Here is a 24,990-nt window from a genome sequence, read left to right as displayed (position 1 = left end):
TGTTTCCATTTCCAGAGGTGAATTTGGGCAAGTGTAGACATAGTCTGCCTTGTATTAGTATATATCAGCTATGATCACCAGTAATACATTTGCAGTTGGCCAATTTGGGCTTATTTATGTGCCATACTGGAGCTTGAATTCTGGGTCTTGAGTATATCCTTGGCTTCTTTTTATTTATTTATTTTTGTCAGTAATGGGGCTTGAACTCTTAGCCTGGGCACTGTTCCTGAGCTCTTCAGCTCAAAGCTAGCTTCTCTAACACTTGAGCCACAGTGCCACTTCTGGTTTTCTGGTGGTTAATTGGAGATAAGAGTCTCGTGGACTTTTCCTGCCCAGGCTGGCTTTGAACCACAATCCTCAGATATCAGCCTTCTGAGTAGCAAGGATTATAGGTGTGAGCCACCAGGACCCTTTTATTTTTTAATCACAACTGGCAATATCACTTGAACCATCCCTCCAGCTGTAGCTCTTTTTGTTGGTGTAGGGCTCTGCCACTTTGAGCTGCAGCTCAGTTTTTTGAGTAGCTAATTGGATATAACAGTCTCACTGGAACTTTTCTGCCCGGGCTGGCTTCTAACCCGCATCCTCAGATCTCAGACTCCTGAGTAGCTAGGAATATAGGTATGAGAGCCACTAGTGCCTGGCGAGTTGTAGCTTTTAGCTGGCTAGCTGGAGATACATTGTTCAGCTGGCCTTAAACTATGATTCTCAGATTAGCCTCCTGAGTAGTTAGGATTATAGATGTCAGCCACTAGAGCCTAGCCAGTTGTGTTGCTGTTTGTTTTGGGTTTTTGTCTCATTTAACAGTCACCAAGTGACCTTGTCTGATGCTGTGTTTTATGAGATTGTTTTATCCAGCACAAGAACTCATCAGCCAGCTTTGAGAAACATACCTGTCCTGACAATTCAGAAGTTTAGGTCTCTGTGTCATGTCAATTCCTGGGTGTTCAGAGCTTCTTTCCTGTTTCATCTATAAGTGATCGCAGAAAAGAAAAAAATATGAGTCATAGTAGTAGGATTTAAGTGATATAACAACCTTTGTCCCTAGTGAATATTGCTAAGTGCCTTAATCCTAGAGCAATCTCTAGTCTCTAGTAATAAGCTCAAGGGCTATGTTTTGTTTTGTTTGTTTATTTATCTTTATTTAATTTTGTTGGTTCTTCTGCTTGAACTCAGGTCCTGGGCACTGTCCCTGAGGTTTTTTTTGCTCAAGGTTTGTGCTCTACCACTCTGAGTCACAGCTCCAACTTTGAGTTTTTTGTTAGTTAGAGATAAGAGTTTCAAGGACTTTATTGCCAGGGCTGACTTCATACCATGATCCTCAGATCTCAACCTCCTGAGTAGCTAGGATTACCGGCGTGAGCCACCAGTGCCAGGCTTTTTTTTTTTTTTTTAATTTTTGGTGTTGGTCCTGGGGCTTGAACCCAGGCCATGGGTGCTGTCCCTCAGATTCTTTTATTCAAGGTTAACACTGTACTGTTGAGCCATAGTTCCATATCTGGCTTTTTTTTATGATAATGTTTCCACACAGGAAAGTCCAGCCCCTGCCTGCTGGCTTGAAACCATGATCCTCAAATCTCAGCCTTCTGAGTAGTTAGGATTACAGGAATGAGCCACAGGTGGCTGACTTCTATGTTTTATTTAAAAAAGAGACTAAAACTACAAAAAGCCTATTTAAAGGCAAAGTGTATATAGATCAGTAGTAGAATTTAGTATGTGGGAGAGGCTTTGGCACCAGCACTATAAAGCAAAATGAAACAAAAAACATTCATCAGGGGCTGGGAAGGTGGCTCAGTGGTAGAGCGCTTGCCTTGCATGCACGAGGCCCTGGGTTCGATTCCTCAGCACCACATAAGCAAAAAGAAAAAAGCCGGAAGTGGCGCTGTGGCTCAAGTGGTAGAGTGCTAGCCTTGAACTGAAGAGCTGAGGGAGAGCGCCCAGGCCCAGAGTTCAGACCCCACGACCGGACCCAAAAAAAAACAAAAAAACATTCATCAGTACATACAAGAAAGAAAAAGTAGGGGCTGGGAAGGTGGCTCAGTGGTAGAGTGCTTGTTTGCATGCATGAGGCCCTGGGTTCGGCTCCTCAGCACCACATAAGCAGAAAATGCCCGAAGTGGTGCTGTGGCTCCAGTGGCAGAGCGCTAGCCTTGAGCTGAAGAGTTGAGGGACAGTGCCCAGGCCCAGAGTTCAGTACCCACGACAAAGAAAGAAAGAGAGGTGGTCTGGGATGATAGCTCAGTGGTAAAGCACTTGCCTGGCATGCCAGAGGCCCTGGGTTCGATTCCTCAGCACCACATAAGAAAAAAGCCGGAAGTGGTGCTGTGGCTTAAGTGGTAGAACGCTAGCCTTGAGCTGAAGAGCTGAGAGACAGCGCCCAGGCCCAGAGTTCAGGCCCCACGACCAGACCCCCCCCCAAAAAAAAAAAAAAAAAAAAGAAAGAGGGCTGGGAAGGTGGCTCAGTGGTAGAGCGCTTGCCTTGCTTGCATGAGGCCCTGGGTTTGATTCCTCAGCACCACATATGCAAAAAGAAAAAAGCGGGAAGTGGCTCAAGTGGTTCCAAGCCAGAAGTGGTGCTGTGGCTCAAGTGGTAGAGCACTAGCCTTGAGCTGAAGCGCTGAGGGATAGTGCCTAGGCCCAGAGTTCAGGCCCCACAACTGGACCCAAATAAAAAGAAGAAGGAAGGAAGAAAAAAATAGCCAGGTGCTGGTGGCTCACACTTGTAACCCTAGCTACTCAGGAGGCTGAGAGCTGAGGATTGAGGTTCAAAGCCAGCCCAGGCAGGAAAGCCTGTGAGACTCTTATCTCCAATTAACCACCTGAAAACCAGAAGTGGTAAAGAGCTAGCTTTGAGGGCTGGGAAGGTGGCTCAGTGGTAAAGTGCTTGCCTTGCATGCATGAGGCCCTGGGTTCGATTCCTCAGCACCACATAGCAGAAAAAGCTGGAAGTGGCACTGTGGCTCAAGTGGTAGAGCACTAGCCTTGAGCTGAAGAGCTGAGGGACAGCGCCCAGGCCCAGAGTTCAGGCCCCACAAGTGGCGAAGAAAAAAAAAGAGCTAGCTTTGAGCTGAAGAGCTTAGGAACAGCACCCAGGCTGAGTTCAAGCCCCATGATGGACCAAAAAAAAAAAAAGTACTGCTTAGGGATAAAACCTAGAACTTGTGGAGATTAAACAGTAAGTTCATATAAGAGCCACCTGGAATCTCCAGTTGGCACACAAAATCAAAATTTGGGGCTGGAGTTGTAGCTTAGTGGCAGAGGACTTGCTTAACATGCTTCATCTGGGATCATTTCCCAGCACTGTTAAAAAATAAAATAAAACCTTGAACTCAGGGCCTGGGTGTGGTCCTTGGGTTTTGTTTTGGTTTTACTCAAGGCTAGCACTCCCTGTACCACTGAAGCCACAGTTCCACTCCCAGCTTTTCTGATAATTGGAGTCACAGTCTCACACTTTCCTGCCTCGCCTAGCTTCAAACAATGATCCTCAGATTTTAGCCTCCTGAGTAGCTAGGATTACAGGTATACAGTGCCTGGCTGTATCATGTACTCTAAATGTAAGTTTTAGATAGCTGTTGCTAAATCAGAGTTGTATGTGAAAAAATAACCCTGTAAGAAAAGGCTGAAGGGGGTCAGGCATTGGTAGTTCATGCCTATAATCCTAGCTCCTCAGGAGGCTGAAATCTGAGGATTATGATTTAAAGCCAGCCCAGACAGGAAAGTCCAAGAGACTCTTATCTCCACTTAACCAGCACAAAAGTGGAGCTTAAGTGGTAAAGTTCTAGCTAGCCTGGAGCTGAAATGCTCAGGGACAGCATCTAGGCCCTAAGTTGGAGCAGAAAGAAAGAGAGAGAGAAAGGAAAAGGAAAGAGAAGAGAAAGATTATATATGTAATCCTTGAATCCTACCTATTTAGGAGGCTGAGACCTGGGGGTTCAAATTTTAAAGCCAGCCCAGGTAGAAAAGTTCTCAAGAGTCCATCTTCAATTAACCAGCAAAAAGCCAGGCTAGGCGTGTAGCATAAGTGACTGAGTACCAGTTGTGAGCAGAAAAGCCAAGCAAACCCTGGTAATTAAGGAACGGGAAAGGAAGGGACAGGGAGAGGGAGAGAGACAGTCAGGAAAGAATGAAAAAGAAAGAAAAGAAGGAAAGAAAGTGAGGAAGAACACTAAAGAGAAACTCAGATGTTTTCAGATGTTTGAAGGGCTGCTACCTAGGAAGTTGAGGCAGGAGAATTACCTAACTCAAGGCCAGCCTAGGCAGCTTAATTGAAATCCTCTCAAAAAAAAAATGACTGAGCCGGGCGCTGGTGGCTCACGCCTGTAATCCTAGCTACTCAGGAGGCTGAAATCTGAGAATCGCGGTTCAAAGCCAGCCCCGGCAGGAGAGACCGTGAGACTCCTATCTCCAATAAACCACCAGAAAACCGGAAGTGGCGCTGTAGCTCAAGTGGTAGAGCGCTCGCCTTGAGCTGAAGAGCTGAGGGACAGCGCCCAGGCCCAGAGTTCAAGCCCCACGACCGACAAAAAAAAAAAAAATGACTGAGGACATACAGTACATGCTCAAGGCTCTGGTTTCAGTCCTCAGCAAAAAGAAAAAGAGGTGTGGGGAGAAGGAACTGCTCAAAGAAGGGAAGTCCTTGCTACCAAAATAGAGAGTTCTAAGCAGGCGCTGGTGGCTCACACCTGTAATCCCACCTACTAAGGAGGCTGAGATCTGAGCATCTTGGTTCAAGGCCTGCCTGGGCAGGAAAGTCCGAGAGACTCTTATCTCCAAAAAACTACTAGAAAACCAGAAATGGTGCTGTGGCTCAAGTGGTAGAGCACTCGCCTTGAGCTGAAGAGCTGAGGGACAGTGCCCAGGCCCAGAGTTCAGACCCCACAACCGACCAAAAAAAAAGTTCTAGAATGATCATTAACATTTATTGAGACAATGCAGCCAAAGCACTATGCTAGGCACTTTGCATGTATTTTATTAATTCAGTGGGTAGTATTGTACCCATTTTACAGAGAAGAAGCAGGATTTTTTTTTTTTCTGTGCCAGGTACTTGTGTCTCATGCCTAAATCCTAATATTCAAGAGGCTAAGATCTAAGGATTATAAGCAGGAAAGTCTCTGAGACCCTCATCTCCAGTCAACCACCAAGAGGTTGAAAAAGGAGCTGTGGCTCAAGTGGCAGAGCAAACGTCATGAAGAAAGAAAAGGAAAGAAGGAAGGAAGGAAGGAAAGAGCCAGGTGCCAGTGGCTCATGCCTGTAATCCTACCTACTCAGGTCTGAGATCTGAGGATCACGGTTCAAAGCTAGCCCCGGCAGGAAAGTCTACGAACTCTTATCTCCAATAAACCACTAGAAAACGGGAAGTGGCACTGTGGCTCAAGTGGTAGAGCGCTTGCCTTGAGCTGAAGAGCACAGGAACAGTGCCCAAGCCCAGAGTTCAAGCCCAAGTACACACACACCATGGCCCACAAAAAAAAAGCTAGGGGTAAACACACTGGCCCTGAGTTCAAGCCCAAGTACCAGTACAACACATACACACACACACACAAACACCTATCTGCCCAGGATTTTATAACTAGTAAGAAACAGGGCAAGGGGGCTGGGAAGATGGCTCAGTGGTAGAGCGCTTGCCTTGCATGCCTGAGGCCCTGGGTTCGATTCCTCAGCACCACATAAGCAAAAAGAAAAAAGCTGGAAGTGGCGCTGTGGCTCAAGTGGTAGAGCGCTAGTCTTGAGCTGAAGAGCTGAGGGACAGCGCCCAGGCCCAGAGTTCAGGCCCCACGACTGGACCAAAAAAAAAAAACGGGGTGAGGAGTATTCTTGGCATATTCTTGATAGAGCTGGGGTGCTGGTGGCTCAGAGCTGTAATCCTAACTACTCAGGAGTCTGAGATCTGAGGACGGTCTTTTAAAGCCAACCTGGGTAGGAAAGGCCATGAGACAATCTCCAATTAACTACCTAAAAACTGGAAGTGGAGCTGTTGCTCATAATCATGAGCAAAAAAAGCTTACAGGAAGTGCCTAGGCCCTGAGTTCAAAAAGATCGAATAGAGACATCCAACACTGGGAATACTACGTGGCAATAACTTTTGAAGAACAGAACTGAAGGACATTTCCTTACCCTGTTGGCCCTACCATTTTCTTTATAAAGTATGCTAAAATCAGAATAACCCTCTGCATCTCCTGGGAGGCAAAAAAAAAAAATCTAAGATTACAAGTTCAGGAAATAAAGGTACTCTCTCCCCTCACTTCAGCCCCACCCTGTAATATACTTCCTCCAAGGAAAGACCATCCCTTCCTGTTACCCATTTACTGCTTACTACCACCAGATGGCACCTGGGAAGCAGCAAGCATAGTCAAAGGGTGGAGACCCACCCTGTTTATTTGTGCTGCTAACTGCATTGCAGCTGGGATCCTACGGCTCCCAGGTTTCAATAGGTGCAAAAGCTTACAGATGAGGTTTTGTTCTCTATATAGTGGTGTCCTAAGAAGATCTGATGATCTGGATGAAAGGAAGGGAAGAAGTTTGGAAAGAAGGTTCATCCTGTACATTCCCTAGTCTCAGAAACCCTCTTTCACTCTAGTGCTTTGCAAATTTCAGTCAGAGAGTTCTGTTTAACGAGTTTCATTTGCCTTCCAGCTACTTGGGAATAGATTATCTGTATCTTTTCCAAGCTGCTTGTTTCCTTTTCTGCGTGCTCACCTCTAGAATATGGACAGTAGAAAAAGCAGATAGAAAATTGTTCCTTATACAGTTCTACAAAAGGAATGAATCCATCTCAATACTGCGGGCATCAAGGAAGTGGAGAAAGGGAAGTGAGAAAAATTAAGAATAAGGGAGGGAAACTGGGCTAGGTTTTAAAGCAGCTTTGATGAAATCTGGCCTGATGAAATCTATGCCCTGCAGAGTCAGATTAAAACTTATCAGCTGCTGATCTAGTTTTTCCACAATAACGAACCCTAGTTCTTTTGCTCCCTAACACAAAAGACTCATTTACACACTGCATTAAAATATAATCATCTTAAGACCAACTCTTCCCTCTTCAGCTTGCAATTAATGTAGTTTCCAGATCCCTGAACATCATCTACCTCTAAGTAACAATAGTTATTTCCTTTCATTCCTTTCATTATTACCTTTCCATCATAAACCTACATAATACTGTAGGGTTTTTTTTTCTTCTGCTGGTCGTGGGGCTTGAAAGGCTAGCACTCTACACCTGAGCCACAGAGCCACTTCCAGCTTTTTCTGTTTATGTGGTACTGAGGAATCAAATTCAGGACTTCATGTTAGGCAAGCACTCTACCACTTAGTCATATTCCCTCTCCCTACTCTTTTTTTTCTTTTTCTTGTCGGTGGTGGGGCTTGAACTCCGGGCCTGAGCGCTGTCCCTGCGCTCTTCAGCTCAAGGCGAGTGCTCTGCCGCTTGAGCCACAGCACCACTTCCGGTTTTCCAGTGGTTTATTGGAGATGAGAGTCCCACGGACTTTCCTGCCGAGCTGGCTTTGAACTGTGATCCTCAGATCTCATCCTTCTGAGTAGCTAGGATTACAGGCGTGAGCCACCCGCGCCCGGTTCTCTCCCTACTCTAGATTCCTCTTTTTAATGTCCTATAAATTCCTCAGAATTAGGAAATTCTTGGAAAATATTTCCTGCTACTGTGGAGCCTCCCCCAGCCACTCTGAAGTCAATTTAGTCTTAATTTTTCCTCTATGATATAGATGAACAACTCAGAGATTTCCAGAAAGTCCTACATCTTACTTGCTCCTCCATCCACCTCCCCCCCCCCCACTCTATTTCTGAGTCTTCCGATTTTTCTAGAGAAAACCATTACAAGTTAGGGGCCTGGGGTCAGAATAGACCTGGTTGGTCATCGACAGCTTTCATTCCATATAGGGTTATTTTCTTTCCTTTGTAAGGGCAACCAGAGGGGAAAAGGGAGGGGGGAAGGAGGGAGTGTGGATTAGGAATGTGCTTAGAATATTAAAAGTTGGGGAAAGTTGACCAGTGAACTGAAGGACCAAATCCTGCCAAATCGTTCGAATGAGTAGAAGGAAACCCTGACCACCCACAAGCATCTCAACTTCGCAAATCCAGCTTCTCTAAAATCCAGGAATTGGCCCTGCGGCTCTACCTGACGTCATGCCATAGGGCTCCAATCCCACGTGGGAGGAGGACTGGATCCTCCTCTTTAAATAGCACACCACGCCTCTTTTTTTATTGCCAATCAAATATTGCCCTTTAGCCCCTTTCCTCCTTTTTCCCGCCAGCCCAGACCGCCCATCTTCGGCTCTCTTATCCAATCGGGGAGGTCCTGTCTTACCCAAAGCGCGCTCCCTTCCCCGCAGGAGGGGCGGGGCTTCAGCCTTTGACTCCACCTCGGTGGATGCGGCGCGGACCAACCCAAACCGTCAGGAGTGGGGGCGTGGCTTGCGGGGGACCCTCCCCTGTCTTGGGGCGGGGGGGTGAGGGGGGGGTCACGGCTTGCAAGCTGGATGCACGCAGTCCGAGTAGGCAGGCAACCTCCGGCTGGGTCGGGCGGCTCCATGGAGCACTCTCCCGGAGAGGGCTCTAGCCCCAACCCTGAAGACCCTAACCCCAGGCCCATGGACCAGCCCTCTGTCCCCTCCGATCCCCCCGACCACCCTCCTGCTGCTCACTCCAAACCAGACCGGGGTTCCGGGGTCCCCCCTGCCGGCCCTGGCGCGGCTGGTGAGGCCCTGGCTGTCCTGACTTCGTTCGGGCGGCGGTTGTTGGTGCTGGTGCCGGTGTACCTGGCCGGGGCAGCGGGGCTCAGCGTGGGTTTCGTGCTCTTCGGCCTCGCCCTCTACCTGGGCTGGCGCCGGGTGCGGGAGGAGAAAGAGCGGAGCCTTCGGGCAGCGAGACAGCTACTGGATGACGAGGAGCGGCTCACGGCCAAGACGCTGTTCATGAGCCACCGAGAGCTACCTGCCTGGGTGAGCTACCCCTCTGGCACAGCTCCCTTCTGCAGCTCAGGTCTGGCTCTCTCCCGGCCCCTAAAGTCAAAGTTTCCCCCGCGCGCGTGGACGGAGCCCCCGGATTTCCCCTTGGTCCCGCTAGCCGGCGGGCCGGGCCCGGGACGCCCGGGACTCCCCACCCACCCTTCCTGCGCGGCCGGCTGGTCCTTCCACAGAATCCAGACCGTCTTCCTCTCCTCTTGGGCAAGAGCGGTGTAAAATCGGGGGCCCTCTCGTAGCGAGACTCTCCCTCCGAGCCCACCCCTGCACCCCCTTCCTGCTAGCTTCTGGAGACGCTGCTCCTGCTCTGCCCCCTGGGCATCCTGGCCCGCGTCCCTGCTCGGAGTTCCCTGCGTCTTTCCTTCGCCTTTGCCACACGGTCTTTCTTTTCTAACCCACGGGCGGCCGTAAAGTTTGCCTCTTTCCCACTCCTGTGCCCCGGGGTGCCGCGGCAGCCTGGTTTAGCTGAGCCCTAGCACCTGGGCTGAGCCGGCCCCGGGGCGCCGGGAGCGGCGGGGCCGCCGCACCGCGGAGGCGTGGGTGGGGCGGGGTGGGGGAGGCCCGGAGGAAGGTGGTGCGGCCGCTGCAGCTCCCGCGGCCCTCGCTGCGCCCGCCGGCCACACCCTTTTCCGGACTTGTGGGTAGCCCGCTTTCTTTCCTCCGCAGACCCAAACCCTATTTCTGCACACACACACACACACACACACACACACACCCCGCCAGAGCTGAAGCATATGCTTCTCTCCGGCTTTAAGATGCTCCGTTACCCGCCCCACCCTGACTTGCAGAGGTGCTCCCTAGTTCGGGGGATCATGACAGACATTAGACAGTCAGACATCACCACACTTCCCAGACACTACACTGGGAAGAAGAAAGTCTTCGGTGGCTCTAGCGGACTACTTGTAGCCCAGGCAGCAACTGCCTGTCCCCCCAGCTATCCAGCATGGAGATGAATCCTCCTTGCCGCACACAGAACACACTTCCTCATGGAAGAGGTCACATAGGAAGAGTGGCAAAGAGAGAAGGAAAGGAAGGAGAGAAGAATGAAAGAAAATAGAAGGAAAAGGAGGCACACAGAGAGGCCTCCATAGCGCTTCTCCCCCTCCCTGCTTGAGGATGTTACTCTCTTCTTCATCTTCTGAGTAGGGGAGTCCCAGTCCAGCAAGAGGAGGAGGAGGGCAGGCTGGACAAAGGATCAGGACTCCTCCAATCCAATCCCAGGATCCCTGGAGCTGTGGTTTGTCAGGACCTCCCCCTCTAGAAAGAATGTGCCCTTCTCCTTCCTCCCCCTCTCTGACCTATCAGCTGTCATTTAGTGTCTATGAGCTAGCCACACAGCATCTTTGTGTGGCCTGCACCCTGCTAGCTCCCCTTATTCCAGAGATCTCGGCACACCCTAGTTCTGAGGAAAGAAACCTCAGGACATGCTCCAGCTCCTGGATCTTAGGAGTCCCTGCCAAATGGTCATGTTCCCTGTCCTCTGTGGGCCTCCCACTGGCTTCTTAGGAAGCACAGGTTCACTGTGTCTGCCTTCTCCACCTCCAGGTCAGCTTCCCAGATGTGGAAAAGGCTGAATGGCTAAACAAGGTGAGGACTGCCCTGGGTTTTATTTTTTCTAAGGGGAGACTGGGGCTTCATTTCTTTTGCTGATCCCTGCCACATCTCACTTCTAGTTGGAGCCTAGTTTCCAGAGCTGTCCTAAGGGGAGGATTCTGAAGGACCCTGATTTTAGAGGGAAGATGGGTTTCTGTGACCATCTCCCTTTCTTCCTAGATTGTGGCCCAAGTCTGGCCTTTCTTAGGCCAGTATATGGAGAAGCTTCTGGCTGAAACTGTAGCTCCAGCTGTTCGGGGATCTAACCCCCATCTGCAAACATTCACATTTACAAGAGTGGAACTGGGTGAAAAGGTACGTATGTTTGGGAGGAGATGGTCAGGAAGCCTGGATAAATGTCCAAAAGGGAATGGGGGGGGGGGTCTTCCCTTTCCCTCCTGCTTCTTTCGAGACCTCCTTTCTCTCCAGCCATTGAGAATCATTGGAGTCAAGGTTCACCCTAGCCAGAGAAAAGAGCAGATCCTGCTGGACTTGAACGTCAGGTAACATTACTCACTATTCTGTTTCCCTATCAGTGGGCGGACCTTGGTCACTCCTGGGTCCACTACTTTACTCCCCCAACCCCTTATTCCAACTTACTACTTACCTTCTTTATTCTCTTTCCCACCACCTCCCAGCTATGTGGGTGATGTGCAGATTGACGTGGAAGTTAAGAAATATTTCTGCAAAGCAGGGATTAAGGGCATGCAGGTGGGTCAGAATGCCAGGGGCCCTCGTAGTGGAGTCTCTCCCCCAAGGTTCACGGCATATATGGAAGTAGGAGGTTGGAAACCTTAAGGCTGGGAAAGACTGGGAGGACAGAGGGCCTTTTCTGTGGAATAGTTTGATCTTCTCTTCTTGCCCTTCTCTTCTCGTCTTAGCTACATGGCATCTTGCGGGTGATTCTTGAGCCACTTGTGGGGGACATTCCTATCGTGGGGGCTGTGTCAATGTTCTTTATCCGACGCCCGGTAAGGAAAACATTAAGGTGGGATGGGGAAACAGGACTGGGGGGGGGGGGTAAAAGTAGGGAGCTGTGAGGAGTAAGAAGAGGATTTATAAAAACTGGGAGCCGAGTGTTGGTGGCTCACATCTGTAATCCTAGCTACTCAGGAGGCTGAGATCTGAGGATCAAGGTTCAAAGCCAGCCCTGGCAGGAAAATCCACGAAAGACTCTTATCTCCAATAAACCACTCAGAAAACCGGAAGTGGCGCTGTGACTCAAGTGGTAGAGCATCCATTCCCCTTGAGCTGAAAAGCTGAGGGATAGCACCCAGAGTTCAAGCCCCACAACCGACCAAAAAAAAAAAGAAAAAGAACTGGGGGTGGGGGTGGACAGGCACCAGTGGTTCATGCCTGTAACCCTAGCTACTCAGGAGGCTGCGATTTAAGAATCAATGTTTGAAGCCAGCCTGGGCAGAAAAGTCCATGAGACTCTCATTTCCCATTAACCTCCAAAAAACAGGAAGTGGAACTATGATTCAAATGGTAGAGTGCCAGCCTAGAGTAAAAAAAATTAAGGAGCAGTGCCCAGGCTGGGCAGGGATGGGGAGAGAGAAAGAGAGACTCTGAGAGAGACTCTGAGAGAAAGGGAGGGAAAGAGAGAGGGACAAAGAAAAAGAGAGGAAAGAGGAGGGGTCTGGACACACTGGATGGGTATGCCTATGCTCTTTTGGGTTTGTTCTAACCCTGTGCTTTTCTTCTAGACCCTGGATATCAACTGGACAGGGATGACCAATCTGCTGGATATACCAGGAGTTAGGTATTAGGAACCTACTAAGTGACTGAGCCCTGGGTTGTATGTTTAAGGGATACAAAGCAGTGAAAGATGCAGCAGTGTCCCCTGAGACTTTAGCACTAGTGGAGGAAATAAGACCTCTGGGAAATTTCATCTTGTGATTTATTTTCTTTGTGGAAGAACATGTGTTTTGTTAGGGAATAAAAAGGGCTAATGGAGCCTGTAATATTAGTGTCTCAGGAGATTGAGATCTGAGGATCATGGTTTGAAGCTAGCCCAGGCAGGAAAGTCCATGAGCCTCTCATCTCCAACAGACTACTACAAAACTGGAAGTGGAGCTGTGGCTCAAGTGGTAGAGCTCTAGTCTTGAGCAAAAAAAAATCTCAGGGACAGTGCTCATGTCCTGAGTGGAAGCCCTAGTATCAATACCAAAAGAGAGAAGCTGGGTACCAGTGGCTCATGCCTATAATCGTAGTTACCTGAGGATTGGGGTTCGAAGTCAGCCTGAACAGAAAGGTCCCTGTGAGACTCATCTCCAATTAGCCACTCAAAAACTGTAAATGGTGCTGTGGCTTAAAATGGCAGAGCATTAGCCATGAGTCAGTTCAGAGACAGTGCCCAGGCTCTAAGTTCAAGCCCCATGACTGACCAAAAAAAAGACAGTGAGAAATGGAAGGGCAATAAAGAAGAGACAGTGAAGCTAGGCGCCCATGGCTCATGCCTATAATCCTAGCTACTAGGATAGAGTGGTAGAGAACTCGATTTGAGCTGAAGAGCTCAGGGACAGCGCCCAGGTCCAGAGTTCAAGCCCCACAACTGAGAGAGAGAGAGAGAGAGTGTGTGTGTGTGTTAAGTGTTAGTGAGTGGTAGTTACTAGCAAATTAGGGTAAAAAAAAGTATCAAAGCTTTTTTTTTCTTTTCTTTTTGGCTGGTCATAGGGCTTGAACTCAAGAGTCTGGGTGCTGTCCTTGAGCTCCTGCTCAAGGCTAGTGCTCTACTTAATTTTGAGCCACATCATCACTTGTTTTTCTGGTGGCTAATTGAAGATAAAAAGCTTCAAGGGGGGCTGGGAAGGTGGCTCAGTGTTAGAGTGCTTGCTTTGCATGCATCAGACCCTGGGTTCGATTCCTCAGCACCACATAAGCAGAAAAAGCCAGAAGTGATGCTGTGGCTCAAGTGGTAGAGCGCTCACCTTGAGCTGAAGAGTGCAGGGACAGCGCCCAAGCCCAGAGTTCAAGCCCCATGCCTGACCAAAAAAAAAAAAAAAAAAGCTTCAACGGACTTTCCTGCCTAGGGTTGGCTTTGAACCTCGATCCTCAGATCTCAGCCTCCTGAGTAGCTAGGATTACAGGCATGAGCCACTGGTACCTGGCTAAAGCTGCTTTTCAATAAAGGGTTTGTCTCTTTATAATAGGAAACAGTTGGTTTGGGTATGCAAATAAGAAGTTGGGGCTATATTCCTTTTCTATTTCCCCAATGAAGTTCACTCTCTGACACCATGATCATGGATTCCATTGCTGCCTTCCTTGTGTTGCCAAACCGACTATTGGTGCCCCTTGTGCCTGACCTTCATGATGTGGCCCAGTTGCGTTCCCCTCTGCCCAGGGTATGGCTTCTTCCTTGCTAGCTGAATCCTGTTCTCTAGAACTCTGAGCTAGGTCCTTAGAGTTTCTCACTAATTGATTCCTAACCCCAGGGCATTATTCGGGTTCACCTGCTGGCTGCTCGAGGGCTGAGTTCCAAGGACAAATATGTGAAAGGCCTGATTGAGGGCAAGTCAGATCCCTATGCAATCGTGCGGGTGGGCACCCAGACATTCTGCAGTCGTGTCATCGATGAGGAGCTCAACCCTCAGTGGGGAGAGACTTATGAGGTAAGAAGCCAAGAGGGAGTCGGCTATGTGAAATAGGCTTGGAGAGGCCATGGGAGAAGATACTGATTGGAGGGTCCTCATGGCTGCAGCTTGTAAAGCCTTAGGCCCCTCCCCCACTTTTTTTTTTGGTTTGTTGTGGGGCCTGAACTCTGGGCCTGGGCACTGTCCCTCAGCTCTTCAGCTCAGCTTGAGCCACAATACCACTTCCGGCTTTTTCTGCTTATGTGGTGCTAAGGAATCGAACCCAGGGCCTCATGGATGCAAGGCAAGCTCTCTACCACTGAGCCACCTTCCCAGCCCAGGCCTTAGCCTTCTGTGTTCTTCAGGTGATGGTACACGAGGTCCCAGGACAGGAGATCGAGGTGGAAGTGTTTGACAAGGACCCAGATAAAGATGACTTTCTGGGCAGGTGAGTCCACCTATGTTAAGATTCTAAAGGCCCTGTGCTATTGAGGTCCTAGAGGTAATTATATTTTCTGAGACTAGGATTCATTCATGTATCATTTTCCCATTCCATCTGACCATACATATGCATATACATGCACACACGCATATGCACATACACATACACACCAAGATCTCCTGAGTGTAGGGAAAAGGGTCTGGGATCTGCCAGTTAGTTCTGGGTAGATGAATGAAGGCCACTGACATACTATTGATTGTAACATTCTACTTTTCTCCCTCTTACCACCTTCCCCTCCCTTCTCTGCCCCTCCCTGTATCCTTCAGAATGAAGCTGGATGTAGGGAGGGTATTACAAGCTGGAGTACTGGATGAAGTAAGTTGGGAGAAGAGGAAATTGGGAGTGAGCTCACCCTCTGGGCAGGCAATAACTGCTACACTGGTGGGGAATTGCTTGGGTAGCATCTGATACCTACAACACTTTCTTCTGCTTCTCTCCTCAGTGGTTCCCTCTACAGGGTGGGCAAGGCCAAGTTCACTTGAGGCTAGAATGGCTGTCACTTTTGCCAGATGCAGAAAAGCTAGAGCAGGTAAGCCTTGTGGAGTAGAGAGCGGGCAGGGGATGTAGTCTAGGAATGACCAGGACCCAGGTCTGACCGTTTCTTCCTTCCCTCGGCTCAGGTCCTGCAGTGGAATCGGGGCATCGCCTCCCGACCAGAGCCCCCATCAGCTGCCATCCTCGTTGTCTACTTGGATCGGGGCCAGGATCTTCCCGTGAGTTGGGTTCCTGGGTGGCTCATGGGAACAGAAGCCCTGAAGGCAGCATTCCCAACCCCTCCCTGGTTGAGGATGCAAATTTGCCTGCCTGGTGGGCTCCTGAAACAGCTGTGGTGCAAGAGTTCCAAGGTGGGGGTCAGGTCCACCCCAGGAAAGAGATACTGGTGTGACCGATTCCCCAATGATGACTTCTGAATTCTACCCTCCCCCACCCAGTTGAAGAAGGGGAACAAGGAACCCAATCCCATGGTACAGCTGTCAATTCAGGATGTGACCCAGGAGAGCAAGGTGAGCCCAGGACACTACTGTGGGGGGTATGATATCGGTCAAGGGAGGGTTCTTTTTGGAATGAAGGCTCCCCTTTAGGATGTGTATATGTCAGGGGACATAGTTCAAGTGGTAGAATGTTTGGCTTACGTGCCTGAGAAAGCAAGGGATTTCTGGAAAAACAGGAATAGTTCTTTAGTATTTTCCCTATTCCATCCTCCCCCTCCAGGCTGTCTACAACACCAACAGCCCAGTGTGGGAGGAAGCTTTTCGCTTCTTCCTGCAAGACCCTCGAAGCCAAGAGCTTGATGTACAGGTAAGATAAAAAAAATTTTGAGTCTGTATGCGTATACACGCTTGTATTTTAAATCGAACTCTGGGCCTTGTGTTCTCACTCTTTTTTCATGGTTAAAGCCAGCCAGACAGGATAAGAGTCCATGAGACTCTAATTTCCAATTAACCACCAAAAAGATGGTGAGATTGTGACTCAAATGATATAGCTAGCATTAAGGAAAAGGAAGGAAGAAGGAAAAAGAAAGAAGGAAAGGAAGGGAGGGAAGAGGGAGGGAGGGAGGGAGACAAAAAATAAAACCTAAGGAGCAAGTACCCAGGCCTTGAGCTCAAGGTCCCCCCCCTCAAAAAAAAAAAAAGTCGGAGTAGTCTGTGATAGGAAAACAGGAATGATGCTAGAGCTATGTTTTAATGCCTCCGATGCTCCTCTTTCCCCTAATCTTTTCTAAATTCCCTTCTCCTGTGCTTGTAGGTGAAGGATGACTCCAGAGCCCTGACTTTAGGGTCACTGACCCTGCCCCTGGCTCGACTGTTGACTGCTCCGGAACTCACCCTGGACCAGTGGTTCCAGCTCAGTGGTTCTGGCCTAAACTCCAGGCTCTACATGAAACTGGTCATGCGGGTATGGAAAAGGAAAAAAAGTGCAGAGGATTGGGGAAGCCCTGTGAAATTCTTGATAGAGTATAGAAGTGGAGCCCACTGACATGAAATGGGCTAGTATATGTAGAAGCACCTACAGTAAGTATACGAAAGCATGTTTACTGACTTGACTGGGGGAAGAATATGTGAATTAAGAATGGGAGGGGCAGGAACATTCTAGAGATGAGCCTAGCCAAGACAGCAATCTGATTTCTCTGTCAGATCTCTACTTGGACCCCCAACTCCTCCACACCTTGCTTGCTATTGGTTAGCTGAACATTCTTAATTCTACAACCATACTACCTTTCCCAGATCTTGTACCTGGATTCATCAGAAATTTGCTTCCCTACTGTACCTGGTACTCCTAGTATGTGGGACATGGATAATGAGAGTCCCCAGAAAGGCAGCAGTGTGGATGCCCCACCCCGGCCCTGTCACACGACTCCTGATAGCCAGTTTGGGACTGAGGTAAGTTGACAGCTGGAAAATACTAGGGTCTGTTTGCCTACTGTAAGTGTGCAAGACCTGCTGCAGACTTAGTTCTGAGAGTTCTTGTTCCACTGATTGCCATCTGGTGCCCCATCTGCCCTTTTTGGCACTACTGGGATTTGAACTTAGGACTCTGCACTAGTTAGGCAGGTGATCTACCACTTGAGTCATACCTCCAATCCTTACCTTTCCCTTTTGCAGAACGTACTTCGGATCCATGTATTAGAGGCCCAGGACCTGATTGCCAAAGACCGTTTCTTAGGGGGACTGGTGAAGGGCAAGTCTGACCCCTATGTCAAACTAAAGCTGGCCGGACGAAGCTTCCGGAGCCGTGTTGTCCGGGAAGATCTCAACCCCCGCTGGAATGAGGTGTTTGAGGTCAGAACTGAGACTCCTCTGAGTCTGCCCCATTCTTCCCTCACAGTTTTAAGACTGGTCAAAAATCTCTGGTTCAACTCAGAAAACCAGAAGTGGTGCTGTGGCTCAAGTGGTAGAGTGCTAGCCTTGAGCTGAAGAGTTGAGGGACAGCGCCCAGGCCCAGAGTTCAAGCCCGACTGACCAGAAAAAAAAAAAAAAAAGAATTCCCTTTTGTCTGCACTATTTTCTCCTATTAGGTGATTGTCACATCAATTCCAGGCCAAGAGCTAGACGTTGAGGTCTTTGACAAGGACTTGGACAAGGATGACTTTCTGGGCAGGTGAGAGGGTAGAAGCCCTGGTGGGCTGATAGAAGCTGGGTTTCTGTAGGCCACGTAATAAGACCATCAGCCTCTTGTCTTAAATCTTTCCTCCACAGGTGTAAAGTAAGTCTTACCACAGTCCTAAACAGTGGCTTCCTTGATGAGGTGAGCACGGGATTAGAATCCATCCTTGCTGAAGTTGACCCATGCCTCTTTTGCCATTTCCACTCCCACATTTGCAAGCCATTTCCTGCCTGTTTCCCCAGTGGCTGACCCTGGAGGATGTCCCGTCTGGCCGCCTGCACTTGCGCCTGGAACGGCTGACCCCCCGACCCACTGCTGCTGAGTTAGAGGAGGTAAGAGAGGATTCTGGAGGAAAAGGACCAGGATGGGGTTTCTCTTAGCTTCCCAGGCACTTGCCAGCCCAAGTGTCAGCTCCCAGCCCTGTCCACTGTGTGTCTTCCTAGGTGTTGCAGGTAAACAGTTTGATCCAGACTCATAAGAGTGCAGAGCTGGCAGCTGCCCTGCTGTCTGTCTACCTGGAACGGGCAGATGACCTGCCGGTGAGATCCACAGTTCCCCAGGCCCTTACTCCAGCTCCCTTAGGTGTGAATGATCCTCATGGCCCCTTACTTTCTGAAAATGGTGCTGAGGCAGGAAGATTGTCCAAGGCCATGAGGGTGTGGCTGTTAAGTGAAAATGGAGACTTGGCCACTGGCTGTGGCTGTAATTTGTGAGGTGATCTAACTAGGTTCAAATTTAAGACAACACGATTATTGTCTTTCCAGCTCCGAAAAGGCACCAAGCCTCCCAGCCCTTATGCTACTGTCACTGTGGGAGAGACTTCTCATAAAACGAAGGTATTAGGAAATACTGTGCTGTTGTGAAGGGAAGGGAAATGGGTAGAGGATTAAGCATCAACTACTGACTATAATCTCTCATCTCCACCAGGCTATTCCCCAGACGTCAGCCCCTGTCTGGGATGAGAGTGCCTCCTTCCTCATCAGGAAGCCACACACTGAGAGCCTGGAGTTACAGGTACTGTGTATATTTAAACGATTCCACAAATATTTATCAGGTTCCCTCCACAGAGCAGGCACTGAACCAATTAGAAATGTAATAGCAAAGTCATCCTTATGAAGCTCAGTCTCTTGCAGCAAAGAAAAAAGAAAGAATAAACCAGGTGCCAGTGGCTCACGCTTGTAATCCTAGCTACTCAGGAGGCTGAGATCTGAGGATCGTGGTTCAAAGCCAGCCTGGGCAGGAAAGTCTGTGAGACTCTTATCTCCAATAAACCACTAGAAAGCCAGAAGTAGCACTATAACTCAAGTGGTAGAGCACTTGCCTTGAGCTGAAGAGCGCAGGGACAGTACCCAAGCCCACAGTTCAAGCTCCACGACTGACCAAAAAAACCAAAACAAACAAAAACCAAAGAGTACTTTCAGAATAATATCTAGGTAGAAGGATATGAAGAAGGGTTTTTCTTGTGGCGAAGGAAGGGTTCCACCAGACTGGAGGAAGTGGGTAGAGGCAGTAAGAAAGGCATTCTTAAATGACTCTTGACTTTAAAGATGGATTTTTTTTTTCCGGTTCTAAGGCATGAACTCAGGGCCTGAGCACTGTCCCTGAGCCTCTTTGTATTCAAATCTAGCACTCTACCACTTGTGCCACAGCATCACTTCCAACATTTTCTGAATAGTTTTTTTTGTTTGTTTTTTTTTGCGGGGGGGGGGGGGGGAACACTCCTAGTATAGGGGCTTGAAACTCAGGGCTTTGAGTTTTCACTTGGGCGTTTTCCCCTCAAGACTAGTGCTCTACCACTAAGCCACAGCTCCACTTTTGATTTTTTTACTTTTTCCTGCTCAGGCAGGAAAGTCTGTAAGACTCTTACCTCAATTAGCCAACAAAAAAAAAAAACAACGGCAGTGGAAGCCAGGCACCAGTGGTTCACGCCTGTAATCCTATCTACTCAGGAGGCTGAGATCTAAAGATTGAGGTTCAAAGCCAGCTGGGGAGCTGGGCACCAGTGGCTCATGCCTGTAATCCTAGCTACTCAGGAGGCTGAGATCTGAGGATCTTGGTTCAAAGCCAGCCCTGGCAGGAAAGTCCATGAGACTCTTAGCTCCAATAAACCACTAGAAAACTGGAGGTGGCGCTGTGGTTCAAGCAGTAGAGTGCTCTCCTTGAGCTGAAGAGCGCAGGGACAGTACCCAAGCCCAGAGTTCAAGCCCCACAACCGACCAAAAAACAAAAGCCAGGGGCTGGGAAGGTGGCTCAGTGGTAGAGTGCTTGCCTTGCATGCCTAAGGCCCTGGGTTCGATTCCTCAGCACCACATAAGCAAAAAGAAAAAAGCCAGAAGTGGCGCTGTGGCTCAAGTGGTAGAGTGCTAGCCTTGAGCTGAAGAGCTGAGGGACAGCGCCCAGGCCCAGAGTTCAGTCCCCACGACCGGGCCCCTCCAAAAAAAAGCCAGCTGGGGCAGGAAAGTCCGTGAGACTCTAATTTCCAATAAACCATCAGAAAACTGAAAAGCTCAAAGATAGAGCCCAGGCCCAGAGTTCAAGGCCCACTACCAAAAGAAAAGAAAACAGCACTGTAGCTGTGGCTCCAGTGGTAGCTTGCGCTCAAAAGCTCATAGCCAACATCCTGGTCCTGAGTTGAATCCAGGACCAGCACAAAAAGAAAAAGAAAAAAAGCTCCATTATTTACCTTGCATAGCAAGGAATCAGTAGATAACTTTTTGAAGTTGGTAAGTCATGAAATGGAGATATAGACATTCAGTTAGAATACTACTGGAAAGAAGAAAATAAACTGGTTATGTTTTTTTCTTTTTTCATACTAGTGTTTAAACTCAGGGCCTCAGACTTGCTAGGCAGGTGCTCTGCCACTTGAACAATGTTCTTAGTCTCCTTAGCCTTTTTTTTTTGTCAGTCGTGGGACTTGAACTCTGGGCCTGGGCACTGTCCCTCAGCTCTTCAGCTCAAGGCTAGCACTCTATCACTTGAGCCACAGTGCCATTTCTGGCTTTTTCTGCTTATATGGTGCTGAGGAATCGAACCCAGGGCCTCATGCATGTGAGGCAAGCACTCTACCACTGAGTCACCTTCCTAGCCCCGGTTTGGTTTTTTTATGTGCCAGTGTTAGGGTTTGAACTCTGGGGCTGGTTACTGTCCTGAGGTTTTTTGCTCAGGGCTGACACTCTAGCATTTGAGCCTCAGCTCTACTTCTGACTTTTGGATGGTTAGTTGTAGATAAGTGTTTCATGGACTTTCCTACCTGGTCTAGCTTTGAACCATGATCCTTATATCTCACCTTCTGAGTTATTAGGGTTACAGATGTGAGCCACTGGTACCCAGCCTAAAAAAATAATTTTAGCAAGGATTTATTTTTGTATAAGAGTGTTAGAATAGGAGAAATGGAGAAGAAAGAAATATTTCTCACTCCCCAGCAAGAAGTAGAGGAGTTAAAGACTCAGATGTGTATTTTTGTTTACACCATTCTTTCTCCGCTCTGCAGGTACTATTGGCTATTTGTGAAAGCTTAGCAAGTAGATAGTAGAGTTTACTTCAGTTAAGGAAGGATAGAAGGAACAGCTGCTGTTACCATGGATTTCCCGCTCTTCACAAAGAGGAATCTCACTAAACTCACCTATGAGTCTTAAGTGTTTGGACCTTGAATGCCAGGATTAAATAAATTGTCAATGCATTTGCCACAGGTTCGGGGTGAGGGGACTGGTGCCCTGGGCTCCTTATCCCTACCACTCTCAGAGATCCTCAAGGCAGATCGGCTCTGCTTGGACCGCTGGTTTCCACTTGCCAATGGTCAGGGGCAGGTGCTCCTGAGAGTACAGCTAGGGGTGAGTGCCAGAAGATGGTAGGTGGTGCAGGAGGGAGGGTGAGGAGAGGGAACAGAGGGGAATGTCCTTACCGCAAGCTCCAAGAAAACTGCTCAGCTCACTGCTTTCTTGCTCCCAGATCCTGGTGTCCCAGCACTCGGGGGTGGAAGCTCATAGTCACAGCCACAGTCACAGCTCCTCCTCCCTGAGTGAGGAACCAGAGCTCTTAGGGGGACTTGCTCACATCACCTCCTCGGCCCCAGAGCTCCGGCACCGCCTTACCCATGGTGACAGGTAAAGGGCTGGGCTGGCAGATGGAATGCAGAATGGAATGTGAAGTTTGACTCACAGGTTCCCCAGGGCACCACCTTCTCCCAGACCTTTCTCCATCTCTCCACAGTCCCCTTGAAGCTCCCATTGGGCCTCTGGGCCAAGTGAAGCTGACAGTCTGGTATTACAGTGAAGAACGAAAGCTGGTTAGCATTGTCCACAGCTGCCGGTGAGAAGTCCCACCATCCAGATGTCTAGGGTTCCCTCCATCCTTTTCGTCATGCTGCCTTGTCACCTACTTTGTCCTCTTGCAGGGCCCTTCGACAAAATGGACGGGATCTCCCTGACCCTTATGTGTCGCTGTTGCTCCTGCCAGACAAGAACCGAGGTACCAAGAGGAAGACCTCACAGAAAAAGAGGACCCTCAGTCCTGAATTCAGTGAACGGTCAGTGAGTGGGCATTCAAGGTGGAGAGGTGGAAGGATTGTGAGGGACCCTGACCCTAAAATTCAGCCCCTCCCCAGGTTTGAGTGGGAACTGCCTCAGGATGAGGCCCTCAGGAGAAAGCTGGATATCTCTGTGAAGTCTAATTCTTCCTTCATGTCTAGAGAGCGTGAGCTTCTGGGGAAGGTAAGAGGGCAGGGCAGAGGTGAGAACTGCAGGCTGCAGTGTGTTGAGAAAGCATCGCAGGTGACACTGGGAGGCAACTTTACCACCTCTACAGTGGTGTCACATCAGAAATGGTGGTGACAGAACAGTCTTTGAAGTTATGAAAATAACATCTATCCTCCCATCCTCCAACACAGGTGCAGCTGGATCTAGCTGAAATAGATCTTTCCCAGGGTGCAGCCCAATGGTGAGTTCCTGGATGAGTAAGACCTGGGGTTGGATATTTAAGAAACATCCCCATCACAGAAAGGGGGGGGGGGGGAGAGAATGTACTCTGAGCTCAGAACTACTGAGTCTATGAAATATTGGAACACTCAGAATGTGTCTTATGGCAGGCACCAGTGGCTCACACCTGTAATCCTAGCTACTCAGGAGATTGAGATCTGAGGATCTTGGTTTGAAGCCAGCTGGGGCAGGAAGTATGAGACTCTTATCTCCAGTTAATTGCCAAAAAAAGCTGGAAGTGCAGCTGTGGCTCAAGTAGTAGAATGCTAGCCTTGAGCAAAAAAGCTTAGGAACAGTGCCTAGGCCCTGAGTTGAAGCCCCAGGATTAGTTGTTTTTTTTTTTTAGTATTAGTTAGAAGAGGACAAAGTACTGAGCACTAGTGGCTCAGTCTTATAAACAGCTACAGGAGGCTGAGATCTGAGGATTGTGGTTCAAGGCCGGCCAGGGCAGAAAAGTCCTTGTGAGACTCTTAACTACAATTAACTGCTCAAAACCCACAAGTGGGCCAGGCGCCAGTGGCTCACGCCTGTAATCCTAGCTACTCAGGAGGCTGAGATCTGAGGATCGCAGTTCAAAGCCAGCTTGGGCAGGAAAGTCTATGAGACTCTTATCTCCAATAAACCACCAGAAAACTGGAAGTGGCGCTGTGGCTCAAGTGGTAGGGTGTTAGCCTTCAGCTAAAGAGCTGAGGGACAGCGTCCAGGCCCAGAGTTTAAACCCCATGACCAAAAAAAACCAGAAGTGGCATTATGGCTCAAAGTGGTAGAGCACTAGCCTTAAGCAAAAGAGCTCAGGGATAGCACGTAGGCCCTGAGTTCAACAACAACAAAGAAGAGGACACACGTTTTTGTTCTTACTGAATCCTATTCTTGTTCCCCCAGGTATGACTTGATGGATGACAAAGACAAGGGCAGCTCATAGGAGCTGGTGGTGAGCAGCCACTCTGCTACTTTTTTGCCTTGCCTCTCACTGTATCACCTCGTCGATGTGATGAGCCTACAGCTAGGGCCCCAGAGCTGAGCCTGCGCCCTTCAGCTCTTTTCGCCTTTCAGGTCCATACTAGGGCCTTTGCCTGACCAAAGAGGACCACGTTACCCTTTACTGCATGGCCTTTATCCTCAGGCTCCTAGGGCAGGGATCTGAGCTGGCTAGTTCCTGCCCTGCCTACATTGTTCTCCCTTACTCCCAACTCCTCAGGGCCTTTTACACCTGTGCCTGGCCACTGGCAGCACTAGCAGTGACATTAGCTTATGCCAAATACAGCTTTTGGAAAGATCTTTTAACTGAATGGTCATCTTCCCTACCATGAGTGGTCAGGGAGGATGCACAGGTGGGTAGGCAAACCTCTCAAACTGTGACCTCTTGAACTTGCATGTAGCAAACGTATGGCAACCCAGACCCCAAGTCCATGTCTGTTCACACCTTTTTCAAGCTTGTCCTGAAAATACACTTGCTATGATGGCTAGGGCCAGTCTCCTGATTCACTGGGACTCAGGAATGCTGTGATTCTACCCAAACTTTTAAGTAGTGGGATCCTGTTCTTAAGAGCCCAAGCTGGTGATGTGCAGATGGCCATGAAGGATTCAGGACAAGAAGGCCAATTGTTTGTCCAAGTGCCTAGATTATACACTCACTGACAAGAATTGAATCTTTATGCTTTTAATTTTGCATCAATTCTGTCAATCCATTGTGTCTTATATTAAACATTACATTCAAACCAACTGTGCTCTTTTACTTACAAGTTAGGAATCCAACCTATCCAATATGTCTATCCAACTGTGAGAGACCTTCAAATCCTAAATAACTGGTTTAATAACTGGTTCAAAATTACCCAAATTAGGGGCTGGGAAGTTGGCTCAGTGGTAGGGCACTTGCCTTGCCTGCCTGAGGTCCTGGCTTCGATTCCTCAGCACCATATAAGAAAAAAGCCGGAAGTGGCGCTGTGGCTCAAATGGTAGAGCGCTAGCCTTGAGCTGAAGAGCTGAGGGACAGCGCCCAAGCCCAGAGTTCAGGCCCCATGACCGGACCCAAAAAAAAAAAAAAAATTACTCAAATTATCAATTACGTAGTCTAGCCAGGTGCTAATACTTCATGCCTATAATCCTAGCTACTCAGGAGCTGAGCACTGTAGTTTAAAACAGCCCAGGCAAAAAAGTTCACGGGACTCATTTCTAGTTGATCACCTAAAAGCTGCAAGTGGAGTTGTGGCTCCAGTAGTAGTAGAACACTAGCCGTGAGTGAAAAAGCTAAGAGAAAACACATCGGTCCTAAGTTT

General features: G+C 48.8%; 1 protein-coding gene across 2 annotated transcripts in view; it reads left to right on the top strand.

Moving 5' to 3' along the window:
- Esyt1 (extended synaptotagmin 1) overlaps positions 1-24,436 on the top strand; it is a 29,745-nt gene extending 5,309 nt beyond the window's left edge. The window contains exons 3-33 of one of the 2 annotated variants that reach the window (XM_042698630.1): positions 8,530-8,948; positions 10,515-10,556; positions 10,743-10,877; positions 10,992-11,065; positions 11,201-11,273; positions 11,444-11,533; positions 12,269-12,324; positions 13,783-13,906; positions 13,997-14,173; positions 14,500-14,582; positions 14,903-14,951; positions 15,079-15,165; positions 15,257-15,349; positions 15,569-15,640; positions 15,849-15,935; positions 16,383-16,532; positions 16,862-17,017; positions 17,240-17,416; positions 17,653-17,735; positions 17,834-17,882; positions 17,984-18,073; positions 18,185-18,280; positions 18,506-18,577; positions 18,669-18,755; positions 21,431-21,571; positions 21,690-21,844; positions 21,951-22,049; positions 22,135-22,266; positions 22,345-22,450; positions 22,627-22,676; positions 23,597-24,436. In XM_042698630.1, the coding sequence (XP_042554564.1) occupies positions 8,538-8,948; positions 10,515-10,556; positions 10,743-10,877; positions 10,992-11,065; positions 11,201-11,273; positions 11,444-11,533; positions 12,269-12,324; positions 13,783-13,906; positions 13,997-14,173; positions 14,500-14,582; positions 14,903-14,951; positions 15,079-15,165; positions 15,257-15,349; positions 15,569-15,640; positions 15,849-15,935; positions 16,383-16,532; positions 16,862-17,017; positions 17,240-17,416; positions 17,653-17,735; positions 17,834-17,882; positions 17,984-18,073; positions 18,185-18,280; positions 18,506-18,577; positions 18,669-18,755; positions 21,431-21,571; positions 21,690-21,844; positions 21,951-22,049; positions 22,135-22,266; positions 22,345-22,450; positions 22,627-22,676; positions 23,597-23,636 (3,336 nt within the window). In that variant the 5' untranslated portion in view covers positions 8,530-8,537 and the 3' untranslated portion in view covers positions 23,637-24,436. Of the gene's footprint in view, positions 1-8,473; positions 8,949-10,514; positions 10,557-10,742; positions 10,878-10,991; positions 11,066-11,200; positions 11,274-11,443; positions 11,534-12,268; positions 12,325-13,782; positions 13,907-13,996; positions 14,174-14,499; positions 14,583-14,902; positions 14,952-15,078; positions 15,166-15,256; positions 15,350-15,568; positions 15,641-15,848; positions 15,936-16,382; positions 16,533-16,861; positions 17,018-17,239; positions 17,417-17,652; positions 17,736-17,833; positions 17,883-17,983; positions 18,074-18,184; positions 18,281-18,505; positions 18,578-18,668; positions 18,756-21,430; positions 21,572-21,689; positions 21,845-21,950; positions 22,050-22,134; positions 22,267-22,344; positions 22,451-22,626; positions 22,677-23,596 lie in introns of those variants that run through there. The other variant, XM_042698629.1, reaches the window with a different exon arrangement.
- Positions 24,437-24,990: the final 554 nt, after the last annotated feature.

This window comes from Dipodomys spectabilis, unplaced genomic scaffold (genome assembly GCF_019054845.1).
Source record: "Dipodomys spectabilis isolate Male_0828 unplaced genomic scaffold, ASM1905484v1 ptg000234l, whole genome shotgun sequence".
Taxonomy (NCBI): Eukaryota; Metazoa; Chordata; class Mammalia; order Rodentia; family Heteromyidae; genus Dipodomys; species Dipodomys spectabilis.
The sequence above is the reverse complement of the archived record's forward strand: the minus strand, read 5'-3'. Positions and strand labels throughout refer to the sequence as shown.